General features: G+C 35.8%; 1 protein-coding gene across 2 annotated transcripts in view; it reads right to left on the bottom strand.

The window, feature by feature from the left end:
* CRIM1 (cysteine rich transmembrane BMP regulator 1) overlaps positions 1 to 23,490 on the bottom strand; it is a 158,425-nt gene that overhangs the window by 3,935 nt on the left and 131,000 nt on the right. For both annotated transcript variants that reach the window (XM_015857693.2, XM_015857694.2), the window contains 8 exons: positions 16,726 to 16,882; positions 14,871 to 14,992; positions 11,961 to 12,170; positions 8,049 to 8,264; positions 6,395 to 6,613; positions 2,945 to 3,139; positions 2,175 to 2,297; positions 924 to 1,111 (listed from right to left, as the gene is read on the bottom strand). In XM_015857693.2, the coding sequence (XP_015713179.2) occupies positions 924 to 1,111; positions 2,175 to 2,297; positions 2,945 to 3,139; positions 6,395 to 6,613; positions 8,049 to 8,264; positions 11,961 to 12,170; positions 14,871 to 14,992; positions 16,726 to 16,882 (1,430 nt within the window). The remainder of the gene's footprint in view (positions 1 to 923; positions 1,112 to 2,174; positions 2,298 to 2,944; positions 3,140 to 6,394; positions 6,614 to 8,048; positions 8,265 to 11,960; positions 12,171 to 14,870; positions 14,993 to 16,725; positions 16,883 to 23,490) is intronic.

Here is a 23,490-nt window from a genome sequence, read left to right on the forward strand (position 1 = left end):
TGTTTTCTGCTTTCTCAGCATATTTAAATATCTACAAGCTGCAAAACCCTTCTCCTACAGTCACCATAGAGAAAGCAGAAAGTAAACCTGATGACATGCAGCTTAAAGGGCATAATGGAGCATGTACTCCTCTGAAAAGTAGTTCCAATCCCAAAACTCCTAGGAACGACTAAGATTGTAGGAATATTTTTGCTCAAAATACTAGACTATTTCATTAGCATCAGGAAGATTAAAGAGATTAAAAGCTATATATTAATGGTTTATAAGATCAGTAACAGCTCCATAAAAAATGAAAGATATCCTCGGAAATAGTAAACTTGACTATCGAAAGTGCCATTCATGGGACTTTGTTATCATTGGACAGGCTGAACAACAATGTTTAGTCTATGATATTTCTAGTGTAAATAAAATCTGTAATAAAAATCCTTATTGGTTTCAAATTCATTAAACTTCTTGCAACCGACCAGTGATATTATGTTAAAATTGTCCAATATGTTGCTGTTATTAGAAAATGTGGTGAACTTTACTAGCACTTACAGTATCTCATACTTTGAAAGTAGATGGAAGTTTAGAAAACAATACCATTCTCCCAAGTGATGAATGCAGATGAGAACTGCATTCAATTACATACACACATATAAAGCTGGGAATTTCTTTGGAATTTTTTTGCTGAGCTTGATTTCCATCCAGTCTCCACTCATCACTGCATCGAGCAAGAAATTACTGGCATTCATTCGATAATGAGAATAATTATTCAGGAGATAAATGAACACTACCAGCCTCGAAGGTATAAAAAGAATTCAGGCTTAAATGAAAAATAACTGAGTTTATATGATGTGAATTCAATTGCATCTCACAAAATATTCCAGTCAATCTCATTTCTCAGAAAGGTGAGAACTTGGAAATAGGCATGAATATGGCACCTTTGTTGGAGCTTTGTAGCAGGACACTGGAATCCACTGCTTTTTCTGATTGATGAGCAGAAAGATGATGATTACTAACAGCGCTATCGTGATTGGAATTGTCACCAAGGCAACAGAGCTAACTGACGCATCTTCACTGGGGTGTGGCCCATTTCCACTTCTGTACTCTCCCTGGAGATGATTCATGTCTGCAAGACAAATGTGGGCATTTGACATTAGTAATCATAAATGGGCTCTAATCCATAAATAATAGAAAAGTCTTAGTCACAAACCTTGTCATTTTCATGAATTTAGACTTTTTCTCCTGAAAAAATGTCCCTTTTTTATATATAAATTAGAATAACTGAAAGCTAGTACTTGGTATAGTGACTACATTAACCAGGAAAAGGCCATCAAAAAGAGGAAACTGGACGGAATCTAAAGGAGCAATAATAAGCAACTGTGACAGCTCAGTTCTATTAACTTTATCTTCTCTGATCACAACCAAATTCCCACTCACAGAAAAAATATGCTGTATTTCTGTGCAGCAGAAAACCTGGCAGGCTTACAATAAAAAGGTGTTTGTTTTTGTTTTTTAATCTTTTTAAATATTTTTAGCTGATAGAGCAGTTCAGTCCTGTCTGTTCTCACCTGTTGAGAAATTATTACAGTACTTGCACCATCCAGCCTGGGAAAACAGCCCACTGACAGTCTAATAGACACAGTTTTTCATGTAATTTCAATGCACGGCTATTTTTAGTGACAGTTTTCCCACAGTTTTCAGTGCCCATTTACAGTTTCTTAGCCAGGATAGACCCAAACCAACTACCAATGCCTCTGAAACATGAAAATGTTGCAATTATAAACACTTTAACTCTATAGTTTTGTCTCTCCAGAGCACCCTTCCAACCCCTGCAACTCTATGAAGGTATTGTACGTTCTTCTGTTTTTATCTTTTAATACAAAAATGTCAAATAGACTGAATCAAAGTTCATTGATGCTTATGATATAATAGCATCCTGCTTTCTAGCTTGCATATGAAATAGACACTGCAGAATCACTTCTCATTCACCAGTTTATCATATTCATAACTGTACAGAACTCTGTCGTACCAACACAGATGTGTCTTCCAAGCTGAAGATGTAATGATAATGAGATCAAATTTGATTAAAGTACACTTTAATAGACTGAGTCTTCTTTGCTCAAAACAAATACGTGTAACATGGGGAATAGTTACGGATCTGAGTTAGCCCTATTTACAACAGATCTTACCTCTGTGAATGTGGATGATGTCATTTTCACTAGGCGTTGACCAGTTTGGCACTTCTAGATCAACGTCTCCTCGATGATTAGTCTTCTCAATGGGGATGTTAGTAGGTTCAGGTACATACATCTCTGCAAAATGAGATGAATGTCTATCACAAATTACAAGCTTCTTTATTTTCTGGTGTTGCTCTTAATTGAGTAGATACGTCTGGCTTTTTTTCCCCCTCTCCTATAATCCCCAACGTAGGAGAAGTGAAAGAGAGGCTACTGCTGAATTGTCCTGCCAAAAGTAGTTCCTATCTGACTCAATAAGAAGGCAAACACCTGCAAAAATATGGCAGGAGTAGCTTTAAAAAGCAGTTGCAATTCTCATGTCCCTTATGTCAATATGAAGACAACTTCATATTATATACGTATCAAGTCAAAATATGTTAGTAATGAAATATTTGAAAGGTAGTGACCTAGAATAGACAGAAATGTTAATTACTGGGCAAATATGCAGAAGTGCAAAACTATCCATTTTCTTACTTCATTCATTTAATGCCATAACTTTGTATACCAACAGACAGCAAAAAAACCACCAAAAGTTCTTAGAGTAAGTAAAATTCAACCTATATGTTTGCACAGCGTGCCTATCCTGTTATTCATTTTCCCAAAGCCTAAATGTCTCCATGACATCATTCAGTATGGTCTGATGTTCAGAAAAACAATAAAAAACCTGACTGCCAGTCCTGGAAAAGAGCACTGCAATGACCTTAGTTGTTACATTGCATTACCTGGGCACATGGGACAGCAGCTTCCCTCCACATTGATGGGTTCAGCACAGGGGAGGGGTGGGCAGCTGACAGTGGAGCAAAGAGTCTGGCCCTGCAGGCAGTAGCAGTGCGTGCAGCTGTCGATGTCCCAGCGTTCCTCATCTGCATATGTTTTTCCATTGAAGTGGCAGACCACTTTCTTTGGTACTGTATCTTCTGTTGAAGGAAAACAGAGCAGTGTCAGAATGGCCAATTGCACACAGACTTCATCTTTTCCCAAAATATAACAGTGAAAAAATAGCTATGAAGAAATCCCAATTATAATTAAAAGATCTTCTTCACATATTTTGTAGATTTTTCAGAATTATAATTTTTGCTTCTTTATAAAGTACATCCAAACTGATGCCTCTGATTTTGCTCATGCAAGAGGCTAGAAGACGGATGACTGGGACATGAAGCAGTGATTATCCAAAGTACTGTGTACATTAAGATAAAACAAGAGATACTTTTTCTTTTTTTTTGACTGTTTGAGACTCCTAACTCATCCTCCTCCTCTTTTCCTAGTAAATCCTATTTAAACCCTATTTAAGAAGAAAGCCAACCTATATTTCTAATTACCAAGGTTCAAGACAGACAAACTCAGTCTGGAATACTTCAAGACAAGACTGGGCAGGATGGCAAGAAGAATGAAGCAGCTCTTGAGGGATGTAACTACAAGTGTTTTGACTATTTGTCATACCAAAACAGATATGAAGGGGATTTGATTATTCTTTGTAACCACATCAATGGGAACTCCCACAAAAAGCGTAGCAAGTATGTTTTTTCATGGTCAGTATCATATAAGTTGGAAAATGGCATGATAGTAACCCTTAAAAAAGTGAGGTTAGGCTCCAGAACACTTTTACCAAAGATTGAAAACTATAAAACCAACATCTTTTCAGACAGTTTTTGATACATTATGTAATAGAGACTTAGATGTGATTGATAAATAAAGTAGGTCTTGGGAAAACACTTAAAAGCAGCATTCATTTTCTTTTTAAGCATTCAATATATCTTTATTGTAATGCTGATACCTACACAAGTCTTTCAGATTGGCTGTACTATACCTTCTATTTCACTGTGAAGATGATAATGAATTGCTTAACTTAGGTTGTTTATTTGCTGCTGTAGCATTTTAGATTATCAAACAAAGGAAAAGCAGTACACAGCAGAACCTCCAAAACCCAGACAGAACCTCATTTTCATTATAGCTTCTCAGTACCTTTTTCTGCTAGAGGCAGAAGCTATTATGAAGAAACATGGTGATGATACTGGATTTGCAGATTAAGCAGATGCATGAGACAGCAGAACCAAATTGCAAAGAAACTTACTAAGCTGTTAGAGAAATACTGGTTTAATATTCATGCAGATTACTCATATAAATATGTCAGCTAGAATTACCTCCCAAATATAAGCACAAATAAGTACAAATCCTTATTAAATATTTTGGCCATCATTACAGATTTTATTTAGAGACAATATAATAGATCGATATCACCTAGAATAAAAAGGTTTGCAGTCAGCAGACCAGTGCCATATATTTGGACACAGTAAATTTAAATACAAAAGAAGACTACTGAGCATTACTGAGAAAATACTAATGAAAGCATCTGAAAAGCTTAGAAGTTCCAGAAGACCTTGGATTGGGCATACATGCATCCATGGATGTAGACATGGATTCCAACCTTTCAAGCAGATTTCTACAAGAATATGGGAGAGATATAGGAAAGTAGGAGCAGGAGGAAAAGGTGGTCAAAAGCAGCAAAAAACACATAACATTTCCATTTAAAAACGATAACTTTTGTGTTAAAAGTGCGCATAAAGAGCCAATGAAGCCCTGTTTAGTTTAGGATGTAGGTATGGCATAGGAGAGAGAGAAGCAACAACCTGAGTAGTTCACTATTGCTTACTTTTTATTCAGAACTCAAGCTGAGCACTCCCTGTTCACCCTGGACTGATCTACTCTCAGAAATGTTACCCTTCCACACTCAGGACAGCTTCTTCAAGTCTGCAGCCTTCTTGGCTGGATAAGTCCTTTAACTTGCTCTGGTTTCATGAGTTTATACAGAACACATCAAAATTTAATACATACAGTGTTCTTTATAAAAATCAACAAAGATAAACTCAGAGTAGCAGTGTTGCACCTCTGAATCTTTAAAGGAAGATCCTGTGCATATCTTCTGCTTGATGTCCATCTCTATAAGACTATAAACACAGGATAAAGATGAAGGCTACAACACCAAAAAGCACTCGAGAATAATGGAAACAAAGGAGAAGAACAGTGAGAACCCACATGGAAAAATGCAGTTCAAAAGACAGTGTGCAGCTCTACTTGTCTTTTCTCATATTTCATCTAACTTCACCAGGAAATCACATACATCTTGTGAACATACAACATCAATGCTGCTTTCTGCATAAGACTAATCTTTTCACTCATCAAGGATAACCCTTTATCCTCGCTAATGAAGATGGTTATATTTCCTAATTAATCCTTCTTCGCACAAGAAAGAAAAACGTTGAACACAGGATGAACTTGAGGATTCAGAAAACAACAAAGCACCCAAGGCCTGCAAGATTATGAATTTAAACCTGTGCTGACTTCCTAGACATGGACAAGATCTGGATCCAGAAAGAAGTAGAATAAAATACAGTGCTAAAATCCAGCAACATTTTGGAAATTCCAAGGAAGGAAGAACCTCTACCAAGATGCTCTTCACAGTTCTAAAGAAATGAACAAAAAAATAAGAAACATGAAAGTTTCATTCTGCAGTCTGTGTGTATGGGAAACTGGTAATCACAGCCTGAACCTCTGATTAACCAGCTGAAGCAAGTGTTGGGTCAGCTGTGGGAGCACAGGTGAAGGTAATTCAGCTGTGCTCCTGGAAGGGGTGGAGCTTGACTCCACCTCTCCTAGACTTCATTTAAGGGCTGACCACCACAAAGACAGCATCTCTTTTGGAGATTGCTCCTTCATGGAGACTGGGTGACCAGCCTCAGCATTTTCCAGCCAGACTGAAGGCATCAGCATTGGTGAGTTTCTCCTATAAATAACCTTTTGGCTATCTATTATACCATCATTCTTGTATTATTTCCTGTACACTGTGAAATATCATATGCTTCTGTTTATCATCTGCAGTTGTAATCTTTTATCTGCAGAGTTGCATACCTTGATATAACATATACATTATCAGTCAGATCTTCCTTTAAATCCTCAAGTCTGTATGAAAATTACATCTTTATATTCCTGCACTTGTACCTTGAAACTGCAAATAATGATCCTCAAAGCTCCCTATGCAGATTTTAATCTTCAGTTCAACAGAAGGCACAAATGGCATTTTCCTCAAAACAGGAAAACGTATTTCAACTTGGAAATAAATCTTTCTTATTTCCAAGAAAGGAGCAGCAAGTTATGGACTATGTTTATTTGCTCACCAATACAGTAAGGACAACACTGTCCCTTTCTCAAAACAGGTCTCTCACAGGATACTGGTGGACAAGACTCAGAGTAGCATCTAATTACACCATCCATGCAGATGCAGCTGGTGCAGACGTTGGGCTTCCAGGACTCAGCTGTCAGAAAAATATCTCCTTCATCATTTTTGCAGTAACTGGGCATGCTGACATTGCTTGACGAAGGCTGAAGAGGCTCATCTGTAAACAAATAAATGCACAAATAAAGTTAGTTTAAAAACTAACATAAACAAATTAAGTCAGTTAACTTACAGTAACTAATTTCTTTGATATTTCTTCTACATAGAGTTCATCCTTGTCATGTATGCCAGTTCAGTACCTGCAGTTCATAAGGATCTCATTATATGCTCTAGAATGAAGTTGAAGTAAACCTTTACAGAGTTTACTAAAAACAACCAACCAAAGCAGGCTCTCAGTAAGGGACTTGGTGTTCTAAATGGACAGGCATATAGGAATTCATCTTAAATCAGAGATATAGATTTTTTTTTAAGTCTAAAAGCTGAATCCCAGATTCAGTTCCTGGCTTCCTGTGATGCAAAGTAAAAAGCTACTATGCTGCTACCATCTTCTCCAGACTTATATGAGATAATTATAAGCTGTGGAGAAACAGATGGAGCTTGCTCAGGTTTCATCTTGATGCTGATGTGTCAGCTTTGATTCTCAGGCACTCACACGGGGGAGATATTTCTGCAATGAAGCTGTATCTTAGACATTATAGACCCAGAAATGCGACTGTAGGTGCAGAGAACACTTAAGAAGATAAAAAGATTCATAATGGGACTCAGATCAAGTTCTCAATCTAACTATGCAAAATAGGAAACTGAGCTTCTCACATAACTAGTATAGAAAGATGAACTCCAAAAAGTATTTTGAAGTTAAATTTAATAATTGTGAACATTTATTTTTAATTAGAAAAATGGTTGTTGGGAGAACAGGTTAACTTTTTATCTGAAAATATGTTGTTAGGAAAAAAAAAAACCACAACTTGCAAACCAACAAACTCCCTGTGGAAGAAATAGCAAAGAATACTTTTTTTTTTTTTAAACTAAAATGTTTAGAGTTTGTTTTTAATAAAGAAAAACATTTTCTCTATGAGTTTACATACAGATCCTAGGTCTGTACTGAGTTTCCACTGCATTAAACCCCATTTGCTATGTAAAACAGGAACTCACATTTACTTATAATTGTATTTCTATCCCTAGGGAAAAGCAAATCCTGTTACCTTCTTGACACAGTGAGACAGTCTACTGCTGGGCTGGAATGGTCTGATATTAGTCAGCTGCCTTCAAGTCACTCTCAAATCATATCAAGTGAAGATAAAAACAGCAAATGTTCTTTTGTGACCAAATCCCAAATATCCAACCCTGACATTATTAGATTTCCCTCAGAGAAGGTGTCCAAACTTCAGGACCACAATTCCCCCAGCAGAAAAGATAACTACTGCACACAGTCAAATTTCGCAGTTGAAATGGGAGGACTGCAGGCTTTAACTCCAAAATGTTAAAGGAAAAAGGCAAAGCAACAACCAACTGTGCACACACTGAAACAATTAGTATTCATAACACAAATTCTAAAATCAAGAAAAGACCAATGAAAACTAGCTGTTAATATATACCTGGGCACTGAGGACAGCAGGAGTCCTGTGTGCGAGTGGGGTTTTGACAAAGAAGAGGAGGACAGACTTCAGTCTCACACAGGACTCGTCCGCTGTGGCATGTACATTGTGTGCAAGTATCAATATTCCATGTTTCTCCTTCTACAAAGTATTCCCCACCAGGAGCATGACAGATTGATGGACTAGTGAGCTCTGGCTTCTGCACAACTATTTCATCTGGAAAAAACAGAATTAGAAGGTAAGAAAGATCAACTGTGATTCCAATGATATGATTAAAACATACACTCAGCCTTGCTGTTGTTACTGAAAACAGGACTAACAATACCAGCTATAAATTCACTCCTAAAGAAGCTCTTTTTAACTCTCTGTCACTTACTTGAATCTCACAGAAAACATAAAAAAGATGAACAAGGAACACTTTGGGAACCAATATGAATAAATGCTAGTTAATATACATCAGAGATAACCAAGTAATCTTGAATTTTGGAAAGAAAACAAACCAATCTATAACATAGAAATTCCAAGAGACAACTGTCATTTTCTGAACATCTGTTCAAATTACACAATTTCTTAATTGCTAAATAATAACACAAATGCAATTACTGAAGGGGTGGATAAGTATGTATGCAGTTGATTCAACTGCCTATGATAAAATTCCGATGTGATTTGTGCCTGTAACATTCAATGCCAGACTAAAACCAAAAGCAGATAATCTTCATCCATAGCCCTTACAAACTTAAAAGCACTAAACACTAGTGGAAATATGTCAGTGAAAGACTGTTTCTTGAAGTAAAATTAAAAAAATAATCTGCAATAATGACTGAAGTAAAAACAGCATCCAAGATGAACCCAGTGAGTAGACTTTTATTTTCAGTGATTATCTCACTGAATCTATCTTAGCTCTTTTTCACACAATTAATTACATTAATCCTACAGCCCTACCCAAGGACTCATCCAGCCTGGATTAGAAATCCAGGAAGTTAGAGAATGGATCTGACCTCCTTCAAGTAGAATCCTTGATCTGTATGAACGTCTTCCAACCAGTAGGTCATTAAAATAATGGGGCTCTCTTCATCGATAGGTGTTTTAAAAATAAAAAAGAGACCTGTCCTGTGTTAAGACAGTGTTTAAGCAATTTCCATCAGTGAAACGCAGCCATGGACTACACTTACACAGCCTGGTTAAAAAGCCCCCACTGCACATAATGGATGAATTACAAAACAACAACTTTGTAATATTTTCTAAGTAATCTAAATAGATGCCAGGCTAGCGTGCTGGTTGGTGTGGACCTGGCATGAACCAACAAGCTTTCTCTATGTACTGCATGTAGGAACCAAGCTGCCCCACTTGGCATATTTTATTTAATTCTGTGAGCCATAAGTTTAACCTGTTGCAACACAAAGCTGCAGGCACACTGCTCTTTGGCCTCAATTCAACCCAACTGATGTTGGACATTAAGAACTAAGCTCCCTCAAAATTCCTGTGCTGTGAAGGGAAGAGATTAGACAGTGACCTCCAGGTAATTATTCAGTATCCCTAAACCATTTTCTGTAGGTCCCTCTCTCCTACTTTTGTCATTTGGATAGCCCAAGGCTAACAAAGTACATGTGCTTCTCACCACACTCTTAATAATGTTGTATTTGTCTGATGAATTAAGTTTGTGCAATTTGCTCTGTGGTGCTGCTTCACAGAAGATGCCCAGTTCCATCACTTGCTTTCTCTTCTGGAAAATGACAGGTAGAGCTCAAGAAAATAGACTAAGGCTGATGTTTCCCTGTTCAGAAAGTACTTTGATATTTCTTCCTTAAGGTAATAAACTCATCTATCAATGATTAACTTATGTCACCTTTTTCCCATTGCATACATTCCTGAATAGCAGATAGGATTCAGTAGCATTTACCACACTTGAAGTGACAGCTAGTCTGCTGCCCTGTCACTGTCTGACTTATTTCAGCTGGAACAATCTATTACATTTTATGCAAAAACATCCAAAGTCAGGCAAGCTTTGCATTAAGTTCTTTGCTAAGTCACAGCTTCTATACTGCTCATAATCTTAAATGTCTTACCAGAGAGTACTGCTGTATGTACGTTACTGCTTACAGCTCCCTTACCAGCACTGGTATTGATGTATTATTGCAATTGAGTTGCTGCAAATGTGCAATTACTATATTCCTAATGGAGTAACTAGCAAGGCAAGCACACAGTCTGAGAAGCATGCTTCTGCAAAACACTAGAAGTTAAAGGCTTTCTAAATCTTGCAGGAAACCTGGAGCTTTCCATAAGAATTGGGACAATCCACTTGAATCCCATAATATATAGAAAAATGGTTTTAATGAGTATTTTAGCCAAGTATTTCTTGTTCTGTTGAAAACCAAATGTGAAATTGAGCATAAACAACTTTTTCAGTCTGAAAAGAGATTTCTGAGAGCTGCCACTTCCCTGTCAGTAGGCTAAAGTGTGATTTAAAACTCACTACATTGAGACTGCTAATTATTTATGTTAGATACATTTGACTGTCATGCTCACAACCTCACATATACAACTGCATTTTTATCTGTTGAAAGCCATGATATTCATTTAATAGCAGTGGTGTGAAATCAATACACCGCACTCTGATGTGGCAAAAATCTTACATACAACCTGACAAAACCAGACATATGCTTAATAATGGGAGAGAAGGAAGCAAGTAAAGGATGGATCCTCAAGTGTGCATAAATAGTGGGAGTAACTTTCTTCATGTTTCCAAGTCAGCTAACAATTTCAATAATGTTTGTCATTAATATGATGCTAAGCAGAAATTGCTCAGCCTCAGTAACCACTGCTAAATTACTCAGTATTATAAATAGCTCTGGTTCTGTAACAAAACTGTGCCAAAAGCAACACCATGACTGGCACTGAAACCACAGACACCATGCCCAGTCTCAATACTGGGAGCCAGTGGTACATGCAGAGAGATGCTGAAAGGCAGATCCAGCTTTTGCAGTCCCATGTCCTTTTGAGGACTACGTTTTTCTGTTTACAACAGGGTGCAAAATGGATTGGACATCAGCATTTGTTGAAGCATTCTTAAGAATTCTTCTGATTATGAAGAGATCTATCATTTGGGGCTGCTTAGCCTGGAGGAGAAAGCTTTGGGGGAAATCTGAGAGACACCTTTCAATATCTGAAGGGGGTATAAGAGAGAAAGGGACAGACCTCTTCATAGGAGGACAAGGGGAAATTGATTCAAACTAAAAGAAAGGGTTGATTTAGACTGGATATGAGGAAGAAGTATTTTACAGTAGAGGTGGTGAGGCACTGGCACAGGTTGTCCAGAGAAGTGGTGGAAGCTCCACCCGTGGAGACATTCAAGGTCAGGCTGGACAGTGCTCTGAACACCTCATGTAGCTGTAGGTGTCCCTGTTCATTGCACAGGAGTTGGATTAGATGGTCTTTAAGGGTTCCTTCCAAATCAAATGATGCGATGATTCCATTATCTTATGACATCTTAGAAAGGATACACTCTTTTCTGTCACTATCAGAAAAAAGATCTGGCAATATATTTTGTTTCTAAGACTTCTTGTTCTTTTCAAGGAATTTGAAACCATTCATAATTGCTTGAATCATGCAAGTACTTTCTTACTATTTCATTATTCCTATTAGCACCACAAACCTTGTTCCTACTTGTAACATGACTTATGATCAAGTCATAGACAATATCACGCTATTACAAACTAATCTATTCAGCATATAAAATAATGTAGGAATCAATATTAAGTCAGGGAATTACTCATCATCTGTCCACATTCTAATACTGTAATGTTCTCTCATAAGTGTTCTGCATTTTATCACTTCTTATTACAATTATATTGTAATGCAGAATTTATTGTACCCGTGTGAAAAGAAACGCAATTACACAAGAGAGAATGTTACCTGGACATGATGGGCAACACTGCCCCGGATGTATGGTGGGGTTGCCACAATTAGGAACAGGGCAGGTGATCAAGGCACACATTTCTCGTCCATTGTGACAGTAACATTCCCTGCATCCATCGTGCCAACTCTCCTCATTTTCATGTCGGCGCCCATCCATTGACAGGCAAGAGCCTGTTTTAACTGGAGGCATAAGAGAAGCAGTTGCCTCTGCAAGAAGTCAAAAGAAAATGTAATTTCCTAATAAGCATGCATTGCTTAGAAAAATATAAATACTACACGCTTGTCTTGCATTTATCTTTAAAGTACATATGAGATCAAGTTATTAATGAAAGTATCATTGATATTTAGAAATAAACTGGAGACATATGAAGTAATTACAAAGTATACTGAAGGCTGTAGTAAGACACAGTAGAATTTATTGCCTTGAAAAATACAATCACTTCTTTCTGTTGTGCTTATACCGTCTTTAATCATACAGTAATGCAGTACTGGCTAAATAATGTAAGGAAATGGTAGAAAACATGAGGCATATTTAAAATTAACCAGAATAGTTTTAGATGTTATCTGTAGTGCGAGTACCCGATAGCTAGTAGAATTTAAAGGTATTTACAAGATGGCTCTATTTGTATCATGAATTTAAAAAAAATACAGGCATATTCTAAGAGGGTCATGCCAGATGCTGGAAATATTTCATACAAGAAATTACTTGTGTTAGTTATCATAAATGATGTTTGGAAGATGAGTGCTCTGCCATTTTTATCCCTCATTCCTGGGTTTTATTGAGATGACAATACAATTGTCTGTACTGTTGCGTTACTTGCTCTCAGCCAGGACAGGGAGGCTTTTGGCCTCGGGATGATAAAGTCTCATTTGGATCTTGATAAGCAGAAGGACTCAGCCTCAATAAATTCTCTGTTAATCAGCAGTGAATTTAGATCCTAACAATCCCTAACAGTTATCATGATGGAGGATTTGGGGTCAGTTTGTCAGTGAACTGACTTGCTTTCAGTCATACACCTACACTTACATATGTAAAGCTGTTCGTATTAGTATGCTTGTCAATTATTCATTTTAAAAAATAGTGCAGAATGAGAAGACTTGTTAAAACGTGTTTCTAGTTAATTAAAAAGAAATCACAAATTCATCAAAAAACTAAGAGCACTCCAGCTGTGGTGGATTTATGAATGGTGGCCTAGGAATGACAAGCAGATGCTATGAAGTGAGTTTGCTGCACATCATTTGAATAAGAACTCAGTATACAGACATTGCACTACCACGTTGTTTTGTGAAATGTAGAAAAAAAAAAAGGCAAATGGGTACAATACTTCTATGTTTTAAAATATCTGATGTATTCAGGCATTTTTTTTACTAAGATATTCTTATGTCAGCTCCTAAACTTGGAAAAGCAAAGTAAGCACATAAGCAGACATCCAAGATTAACACAACAGTTTGAGATAGCTTTCATTTTTCATTTTATAACTAAATGTTGTACAAAAGGAAATACTTAATGAAGAAATCAGGTTCCCAAATACAAAATGAGAATAACTCAATACCTGGAGGTATGGCTGAATATAAACCGAGAATTATAGTAGTTTACAAGGAAAATATGAGTCAGGAATGTCAGAAAAGACATGTCAGAAAAGAGTCAGCAAAGGCAAGTTCAGCTTAAGGTGCAGTAAGGGACATCAGACATTTAAATGCAGCTCTATGATCTGAACCAGTGGCCTTTTTTCTTTTTCTTTTTTTTTTTTTTTTTCAGCTGCAAATGTACAGTATCCATTTTCAGAACTGTTAGTAGAGATTACAAGACCCGTGTTTCATTGACTTTGATAATAACAGATTCAGGAGTCTCTAATTGCAAACCCTTAAATATTGCCAGAATCCTACAGGGAATGGTGATAAATTGTTCCCTGAGTCTGCTGAGGAAAATAAGTAGATGGTTTAATCTCAGAAAGGAAGATGGAAATACAAAAAAACTCATTTTAAAGTGTCTCATATTGGTAACCACATGAAAATATAGGTTAGAGAGCTTGGAGTAGATTTTTTTTTTAACCTTTTTTTTTAACCTTTTTTTTTTTTTTTTTTTTTTTTTTTTTTTTTTTTTTTTTGGGGAGATTGGAGTTTCTTAAGAAGTGAAGTCATAGACAAATAGACAAACATCTGTTGAGGATTATCCAGATACATTTGGTGTCATGTGAGGGCAGAGAAATGGACTCATTTTTAGAGGGCTATCTGATCTCTGTATTTCTATGGTTCTATTTATTATTATTTACTCTAGCATAAAGTAATTCCAGAAGAGGCAGATTAGAAAGTGGAGCCAATTTACAGCCAGGTTACTTACCAACTCACTCATCCTACATAGGAATTTTGGATCAAAGTTTTAACAAGGACTCATGGCTACCCCAGAACTTTCTGATGATTGCCCTAACTATTCTTGGATGAGTTGCTAATGATTACATAATTTAAGGAATAGTTCATGATAATCCAGTGTTTAATCTCAGGATATTTTGTTTTTATAATAACACAGAATACAGTTTAGGGGGCAACATAAGGTTTTTTTTTGTTTGTTTGTTTGTTTGTTTTGTTTTTTTTAAACACAGGAGGGTGAGACCAATATTTGAAAACTCAAGCAGTAAAAAAAAAAATAATAAAAAAAAAATCATAGGAAATAATGAATCTGAAGTACGGACAAATCTGTGAAGTATCTCAGTAAATACCCACAGGCTATGAAATCTCATAGAAGTATTTTTGTGAATATTTTGTAAGAATTTCTTACATTAGCCTATTAGAATTTTACATAGATTTATGGTATGGCATTTCAATTTGTACAGGTTCTGTGTAGGTTTCCTTTGATCTGGCTTCCAAATGCTTTAAAAACATGTTGCAGTGATAAATGGCAACACCTACCTCTGCATTTGCAGATAACACACCCGTGGCTGTTCTGCTGGAAGCCCATTGGGCAGATTTTACCACAAGGCATTTCTGGGCATTTCTTACATCGACAGATTTCACAGCCATGCTTGTTCTTCCTAGATTACCAAAATCATTTGTTAAAGGTCAGCAGGATACCTTAAATGTCTAAATGTCATGGTTAGAGCAAAAGCAACCTCTGAAGTGACTGATCAAGTTAAGAAAATCGTCTTTAACATTCAGTTGCCTTCAGTTTGTGCATCAATGTTGCCGGCATGTTCTCATGTGAAGGGCAACAGGCATATCAAGCCATAGCAGATAATACAGCTCTATATGCTTTTGAGTCAAGAATGTACTACATTACTACAAGACTAAATAATTATAGTCTAAAGAGAGGTTTGCAATAAAATGATTTTAAAACATTTCTTACTACAATTTTAGCCCTTCATGCTACAAACTGTTACATTCATGGTTATCATTAACATTATTCAATTCATTAACATCAGTGCCATTATTAGTATATATTTTGTAGACAATGACAAGATTAGGTTGCTTGTTTCCTTTAAAAAAAACCCATACAATAGTACTATTAAACATCAAACATTTTTTAAAAACAACCACACATTTGATATAATTAAACTACACCCTTTAGCTGAAAGCAGAATTTAAATTGATGGATTTCAAGTTAGCTTTAGAATGTTTCAAGTTGAGCTAAGTGTATAAAAATGCAACTGAAAGACCATCCCAAAGACAGGGCTCCTGACATGGTAGCACAAGCTTTATATCAGCTTGCTTTTAACCACCTTTATCTTACTCCATGCTACTATACCATGCTTATTATTATTTGCTATAATTTCTAAAATCCCTTTGCTTGATAATTCACACAGATTTACTAATGTAACTGTTTTATACAAACTTTAGTTAGAATCAAGAGAAAAAAGTGAAGAGAAAAACAGTGTTTCAACTTACTGAAGTACAGAAAGAACACTGAAATTTTTAATTTTCCTCTGTAGGTCAATATTCTAAGTCAGTCACACACAGAGGGTAAAAAATGACTACTCTTAACTACAAAAAGTATGATTCTGTGAAAGATTCAATGTTATCATTTTATAAGACCTTCTATTTGAAGATGAACCAGGTTGTTCAGTGCCAGCCCACAGAGCAGTCCTGAAGGGCATAATAATTGTTCATGATCTAAAATGAAGCCTGCAGTCTTCTTCTCACTAGGCAAATGATGGTCATCCATGGCAACCACATTAACATCAGTAGTTGCCTCCTTTCAACATTTTCTTTTATTTATTGTACTTTTTAGGTTTAAAATTCTCAGTGCTTGAACTTTTGAGTCACCCCACCAAAACACCGGTTTGTGATTTGAGCTTTATTCTGAAATCACACCAATGACCACTGAAGTTCACCAGTTGTAATATGTTCAGTCAAAGGAACTGAAGGGAGCCAGTCATTATTAGTCCCTCTTACGACCACTGTTTCCAGTAATACTCTTCTATTACTTACAACGGCGCAAGCTTGATTCTGTATTTCAAGTAACAAAGGATATTTGGATACATACATATCCACTTATGTAAGTTCAGTGCTAACATCCAAACTGATGTTAGCATCAATTGTTTATTTTTAAATTAAATTATTTTTAAATTATTTTTAAATTTTAATTTAATTTTAGCATAAATGGATTTAATCTTACATTAAGTAATGACACTTCTTCTTTCTCATACTTTCCCCAATTTTCTCAAAGTGAACACAAGTATATATTCCCAGATTTTGCATATTTTCAATACATACAGGTATATCAAACAGGCATAAACATACATTATAAGCTTAGAATAAGAACACTTACACGTATCCAAAGGGACAATACTTGTCACATACAATAGGTTTGCATTTCTTGGGCCGTGGACGACACTGACAGATCTCACAGTTGTGGGCATCAGTCTGGAACCCAAAGGAACATTCCAGGGAGCAGCCTGATATGAGGCCTGTACACAGCTCTTCTCCTGTGAAGAACACATGTAGATGATTGCAAAGCAAAAACAGTTTATACTAGATAAATGGATACAATGGACGTCTTCAGTTCCAGTTCAGAACTTAAGGAGTAGATTCAATACACTATACTAACTTTATTTTGTGAAGTTATGCATATCCAACCAACATCCATGACTGTCAGCCTCTAAGAAAACATTTAAAATAACATAAAATTGTGACACACCATATTCATTTAATAGGTTTCTCTTCAATATAGAGCAACTTTTATTTTCAGACTACATATTTCAAGTAGAATTGAAAGGCTGGAATGTAAAAGCCTTTATTCCTTACTTAGAGTGTTTGCTGTAACCTGTTTCCTGATTAAAACTTGCTTCTCAAAAATATAACTGTAATACTGGAAGAGGTGATTAAAACTTATGTTAGACTAAAAGACCTTCTTCCTGAAATCCATTATTATGTTTTATTAGCCTTTTGTGGCAAGGAAAGATGATGTTGGATTGGTGGTATATAAAATAAATTAACTAGAATTAAATTAATTAAAAGAAATTGGTGGTATTATAAAAGAAATTAAACTGTTTTGACCTCCGATGTGGTGTAAATTGTGACATTTCCTGCTGATGCTCTGAACTGACCCGTGAATAATCCTGGAACCACACAGGTTGGATTGATGACTACCATTCATTTTCTGAAGTGTACTTTGTCACAGAGATGAAGTGTTTGGGTGGCTGAGTGTAAACAGTGGGCTCATGGAACACAGGTCAAGGAACAACAGGGTACAAATGGAAAGGTGTGGGAGTAATAGAAAAAAAAAACCCTAAAGACATAGAAACAACAGGAATATTTTTTAGCTGGCATGTTTCTTTGGGTCATTTGTGTCCAGATTTGTGTTTAGAACAGCTTTCAAAGTGCGGCTTCCTGATTTAAATATGAAGTAAAATACAGCGAAATGGTGACTTCTTCAGGATCTTATGGCTAAATATGTTTTCGCTTTCAGTCTTCTGTTCTGCTTTGATTGTTATGATTTGTTCAGCGACACTGCTTTTTGGAAGTGCAATACACATATGCAAAATTAATATACTTTATTAAAAGGGTCAGAGTATCTAGGACAGTAGTATACAAACAGGATGACAGTGTCTTATCCTAAGTAGTTCATGCCAATAAAATACTTAAAATTTAAACAGACAGTTGACATACTAACTAGACAATCCAGTTTCAAGGCAATCTTGTCCTCGCTTGATCATTTATGTATTGAGTTATCCTCAAAAAAAATCTGAATTCTGTCTTTTTAAAGTCAAGAATGGATGACTGACTGACAAACATCGCCTCTCAAGAACAGATGCTGAATAGTATCCTCATTCTCATCATGCCACACAGAAAATATCATCAAAATTCTGCCTGTTCCAACATACAGGTAAAGTTTGCTGAATTCAGTAGAGACTACTGCTCACACCTGAACTTACTGGAGTTACATCAGTGCTGGATGAGGACATCAGAATAATCTGTATAGATCTCTACAGGCAATCCTTCTAATAAGATACTAAGAATGATGCCTTCTGAGAAGCTTGTTCTTACTAAAATTAATGTGCTCTCATATTTAAATTTCTGGCAGTACAATATTACAAGCTGTGAACATAGATTCTCAGTAGGCTTTGAGAAATATTCTCTATAAAGAAATTTAGTATCGTGGAAATTGTTGATACTGGCCTGCTTTCTGACTTCACATCTAGCTATACACATTTCTTTTTACTGAACCATTTTAAAAGACATGGAAAATTACAGGCAGTCACAAACTGAAGTACCATCTGGTACACATGCACAGGCCTCTTGAAAACCCTATTCCACAGTTTTAAACAGGGCATTTTTTCAGAAAACTGAGAGTGAACTGGCCAATTTTACAGGAACAGAGTTTAGCTCTATGAGAAAAAAAAAAAAAAAAAAAAAAAAAGAAAAAGAAAAAAAAATGCCAGGACTAGAGATTTACTAGACATGTAAATAAAATTTAATGTATGTCACTCTGACACATAGCCATAACTATAACCGCTAATGCCTACAACATCATTGTTAGTAAAATTATCACGAGTTCAATATGAAAGACAAGTAAAACCAGATTTCCTCCTAAGGCTCTGCAATATGAGTAAGAAGTACGGAAGAATACAGACAACTGCAATCTACTCATGAAAGTCAGCTGCTATTATCTGATATTTATTTCTGAAAATATCAGGGGGTAATTTGCGAGGCTTTATCCACTTTTGCTTAAACCAGCTTCACCTAGAACCTGAATCCAAAATCATGTAACATATTCACAGGGAAGAGATCCAGCTAATGGGCTACTAACAGCTTCAAGGGTGTATTCAAATCAAGCAGTTTGAGGATAGGAAACACTTCAAAAAGTTATCACTGAAGGACAACTGCCTTTCGGAGGTCTAGAAAACTGCATTATGTGCTTACATGTCACTGCAATTCTAACAGCATACGCAAGCTTCGTTATTACAGAATACTTGTTTTTTCCTGACTAATCATTCAGAAACTCAACTAATGATTCAACAGAAGGTACAGGACTAAACAGAAATGATAAAATGAGTAGGGAACCAATGAAACAGAAGGCATCTTTCATTATGCTGCTTGAGAAATATGTGGTTGGAAAGTAGAGTTCTACATGAGAAGTAGAAACAGATTCAGTGATATTTCTTATGAACTGTGAAATGCCAATGAGGTAATGTCAATACAGAGAACAATCCTTTTACACAAGGTAATAGGAGGGGTTAGGGTGATCAAGTAATGACAGTAGAATGAAATGTAATACTGAAAATGTATAAAATGCATAAACTGAGTTCACACACATGAAATCATTTGATTTCGGAAGGATATTAAAGCAATATGACTTTAGAAAAAGACAGATGTGTTCCTGAATGTCTCAGGCTGATATAACCGTACTTTTAACACAAACATTTTAATGTGAAGAAAGGTTTTAGATGAAATATAAAACAATATATAAAACTAAATTCTAGGAAAATTTAAACTGAATCAAACACAGCAAAAAGCTAGCGCAATAACCAAAGAAAGATTGCCCTCAACCAATGACTTTATCAAAATAGCTTCCTAATGGGAATAAATATTCCCTTGAGGACAAACATGCCCTGAATACTTATAGCAGCGAATCCATCCCATGCAACAAGACCATACTACTTTATTCTCTGTGTACATTGATTGCAAAGGTAGCAGCAAAGTCAGTTACCAACAATTCCATGTTTCTAACCAGTCTTCACTAGGTCTCACAATACCAGCAAAAGCTATTGCTTAGAGACTTTGACTCTTCTGAACACAGCATTTCTAACAACAACTGTTGTGTGGATGCAATAATTCAACATGTTATATGCTGACTTGGATACAGAAATTCCACATTACTTGACTCATTTGGATCAGTTTAATAAGATATCACTAGAAAAATATAAGAAAGGAAAGAATAGTTGAAGGTGAACCAGTCTTCCAAAAACATCAGTGAATTCTTAAGATACAAACTGTAGGATCAGAGTTTCTAAGTTAGGTTCTGTTGCCAAGAAACTACTCTTAATACAGAAGTTTCTTTCTCCCCACTTCCTTCACCCACTCCCAAACACATGGGAGTTTCATACATATGGAGTAATAAAATAAGTATTAGAGTTTCAGAAGTGCGTGATGCTGCTTAAGCAGAATCTGAGTGCAATATGTGGGATGGAACATGACTGTCAGAAGAAGAAAATCTTATCTTAAAGGCAAGAGATTACTACTAAGATATGATGAGACTGCACAGTGCTATGCTTGCAAAAGATCTGGTGTCAGTAATTCTTTTCCTCTAAATACCTCATTTTCAGTACTAAAATAAATTCATTTTAAAGGATTGTCCAAGCACTGTAAGATGGAACTAGTCACTGCTTAAGAAAAATATGCACAAAAATCAGAGTGTAAGAGAGGTTGATATACTGATGTTTTCAGAGTGGTATCTATATGTCACAAGACGACAACATCATGCTCCAGAATATGTAATACCATGTAATACCATTTGTAAGGGTTCACTCAAAACCCAGATATTTCAAATATGATGTAATCTCTCCTTCTCAGGTATGAGACCTTTGAGGCGGTGTATCTTAAAATGAATCATATGTCTTAGGACAAAGTTTCAGCCATCAGATGTGCAATTTATTCCTGATTTCAGATTATTCACATCCCAAATTTGCACGAATAAGAGAAAATTTAGAAGGTAGTGAAATACTTTTCAAAAATCAAACATCAGTTCTGTAAACTGTACGTTTGGGTCTAAAGCTGTTCTCCCCTTTGAAATTTAACAGCTAGACTGTAATTCAAAATAGCTCTTATATAAAAATAGACCTCAGATTCTTTCTTCTAACATATACATGACATATATAAAAAAAATCTATGCTGTAAGATAGGGTTTTCCCTGATAATTTTATGTATAGACACTGACAATTTTATTCTGAAGACTGAATGCCCTCTTAGCCTAAAGTTTTAGAAAAGGTATTCCAGAGACGCATAACTTGTTGAAATACTTTTAGTTTTTAATCCTGTATTTCACAGTGAAAAAAATAAAAAAGAATAACTTTTGGACAAGATTAGTAGATATTTGAGAAGAATTATGTCAGTATTTCAACTTGACTTATGCCAGTGCCCACTTAAAAAAAAATAAAAATATAGATTTGTAGCATTGCTAGACAAAGCTAGCTACATACCTTCACCATCATTATTTTCTTGACGCTGAGGCTAGATCATACCAGGAGAACTGTTTCACAGTACCTTTATAATTAAGCACTCCTCAGCCGTCCTCTCGGTGTGGATTGCTACTGCTGGTTAATCTTCAGGGGTGGGGATCTGGGGAGGCAAATTTATGAAGGAGAAAACTAGGTTACTTATCAGTAACTGGAATTCTCTGAATATATTGCCTCCACAGATCCACACTAACCCTCCCTCCTTTCTTTAGAATTAACTCACGATTCATAATAGCTGGATAAAAATGAAGGGACTGGGCACTGTGATGCTAGAAAAAAAATAATCCCATGAGTCCATGGAGGCAAATTACTCACATGGATACCTGCTCTAAACAACTCTAGGATTCACATACAACATATGACTTCATGAAAGTGATATCTCTCAAAGGTGGAGTCACTGAAAAATCACTGAGCTTCCAAAACCCTTCAAGAAGCTTTTTTTTTTTTTTTTTTTTTTTTTTAAAAAAAAAGAAACAACAACAACAAAAAAAAAGTCAAGCAAATTTGCTTTTATTGCATTAGATTTATTGTCAGCACTACTAAAACTAATACACTGTATTCCTCAGAGATCCTCACTTTTGTTCTAGTAGGAAGACAGATGATATTTATTTACCATGAGTTGTTCATCATAATTGTGTCCTCTGCAGGGCGTACTTCCTCTACATTCCACATGTGCATTTACAGTTAGTATTTCAATTTTACATATAGCATGTATTTATTTTTTTTTTAGAAACATGGTTCATCTCCTGTTTCCCATGGCTGTATTTCACTAATGGAAGACTAACAGATTTAGGCATTTCCTTTCATATCACTGTAGGAAGGTAATCAAACATTATCTGCCAAGTCTACTTTACTGTTCAAAAATCCAAGATGCTCTCTCCTTGCACTAAACAGATCTAACAGACTGTTTTTATCTGTCCCTTTTTCTTCCATGGAACTTATTGTTAAATCATGGTTACAACAGTAGAATAGAAAAATGTTTCATCATTCATATTTAACTTTCTGTTTCCAAGAATTATACATTGTTTAAAATGTGAATAGTGTGACTAGTTTTCCCACCTGATGTTTAGTATCCAAACAGACATAAAATATGTTTAATTAAATGGACATTAACACTGAGAGAGCTTAGAAGTGCTTAGAATGCATAGCTAAAAAAGGCTTTTTAGTTGGTTTTTTTTTACGCAAATAGATTAAAGGGATCAAATGTTCAAATTTTCATTAGAAAGACTAGAAGATTAAGAAAACTCATCCAAAACTGTAACTATTGAATGATGAACACAGAAGAGATTATTTGTGATATATTCACCCATTTTTTCCTCATCATTAAGCCATGTATATATATATATATATATTTTTTCAGAGCTTCAACACTGCTGCTCATAGATGGTGAAAGATAAACCTACATTCCTTTCCTCAGATTTCCCAATCTATGCTTCAATCTTCCACAGCTGCCTTAGAATACTCCACAGATAACCCAACTCTCACACTGCCAAACTGCCAAACTTCACGCTGGAATTCCACTCCTCTTCATCAGCTATGAAGGGAGATGGCGTGACTCAATACTGAAGTCCACATCGCAGGTATCTGCTGGTACCAAACTTTTAAACTCCATGACAGGTTCTATTCATTTAAGGAAAAGGTATAAATAAATAAATCTGTATTTATATAGAATGTATTTGGAAGAGAGGGGATGCTTTATGTCTATTGAACTGTGCAAACATGCAACATACAAATAATTTTGCTCTTTGAAACCTGATTTCATGACTTGCTTTGACAAACAAAATAGACCATAACAGAAGGAAGATAACAAAATGCTACAAAGTGCAAGAAAAACACCTTGTCTCTATAGCCTTCTACAA

This window comes from Coturnix japonica, chromosome 3, assembly GCF_001577835.2.
Source record: "Coturnix japonica isolate 7356 chromosome 3, Coturnix japonica 2.1, whole genome shotgun sequence".
NCBI classification, from domain to species: Eukaryota; Metazoa; Chordata; class Aves; order Galliformes; family Phasianidae; genus Coturnix; species Coturnix japonica.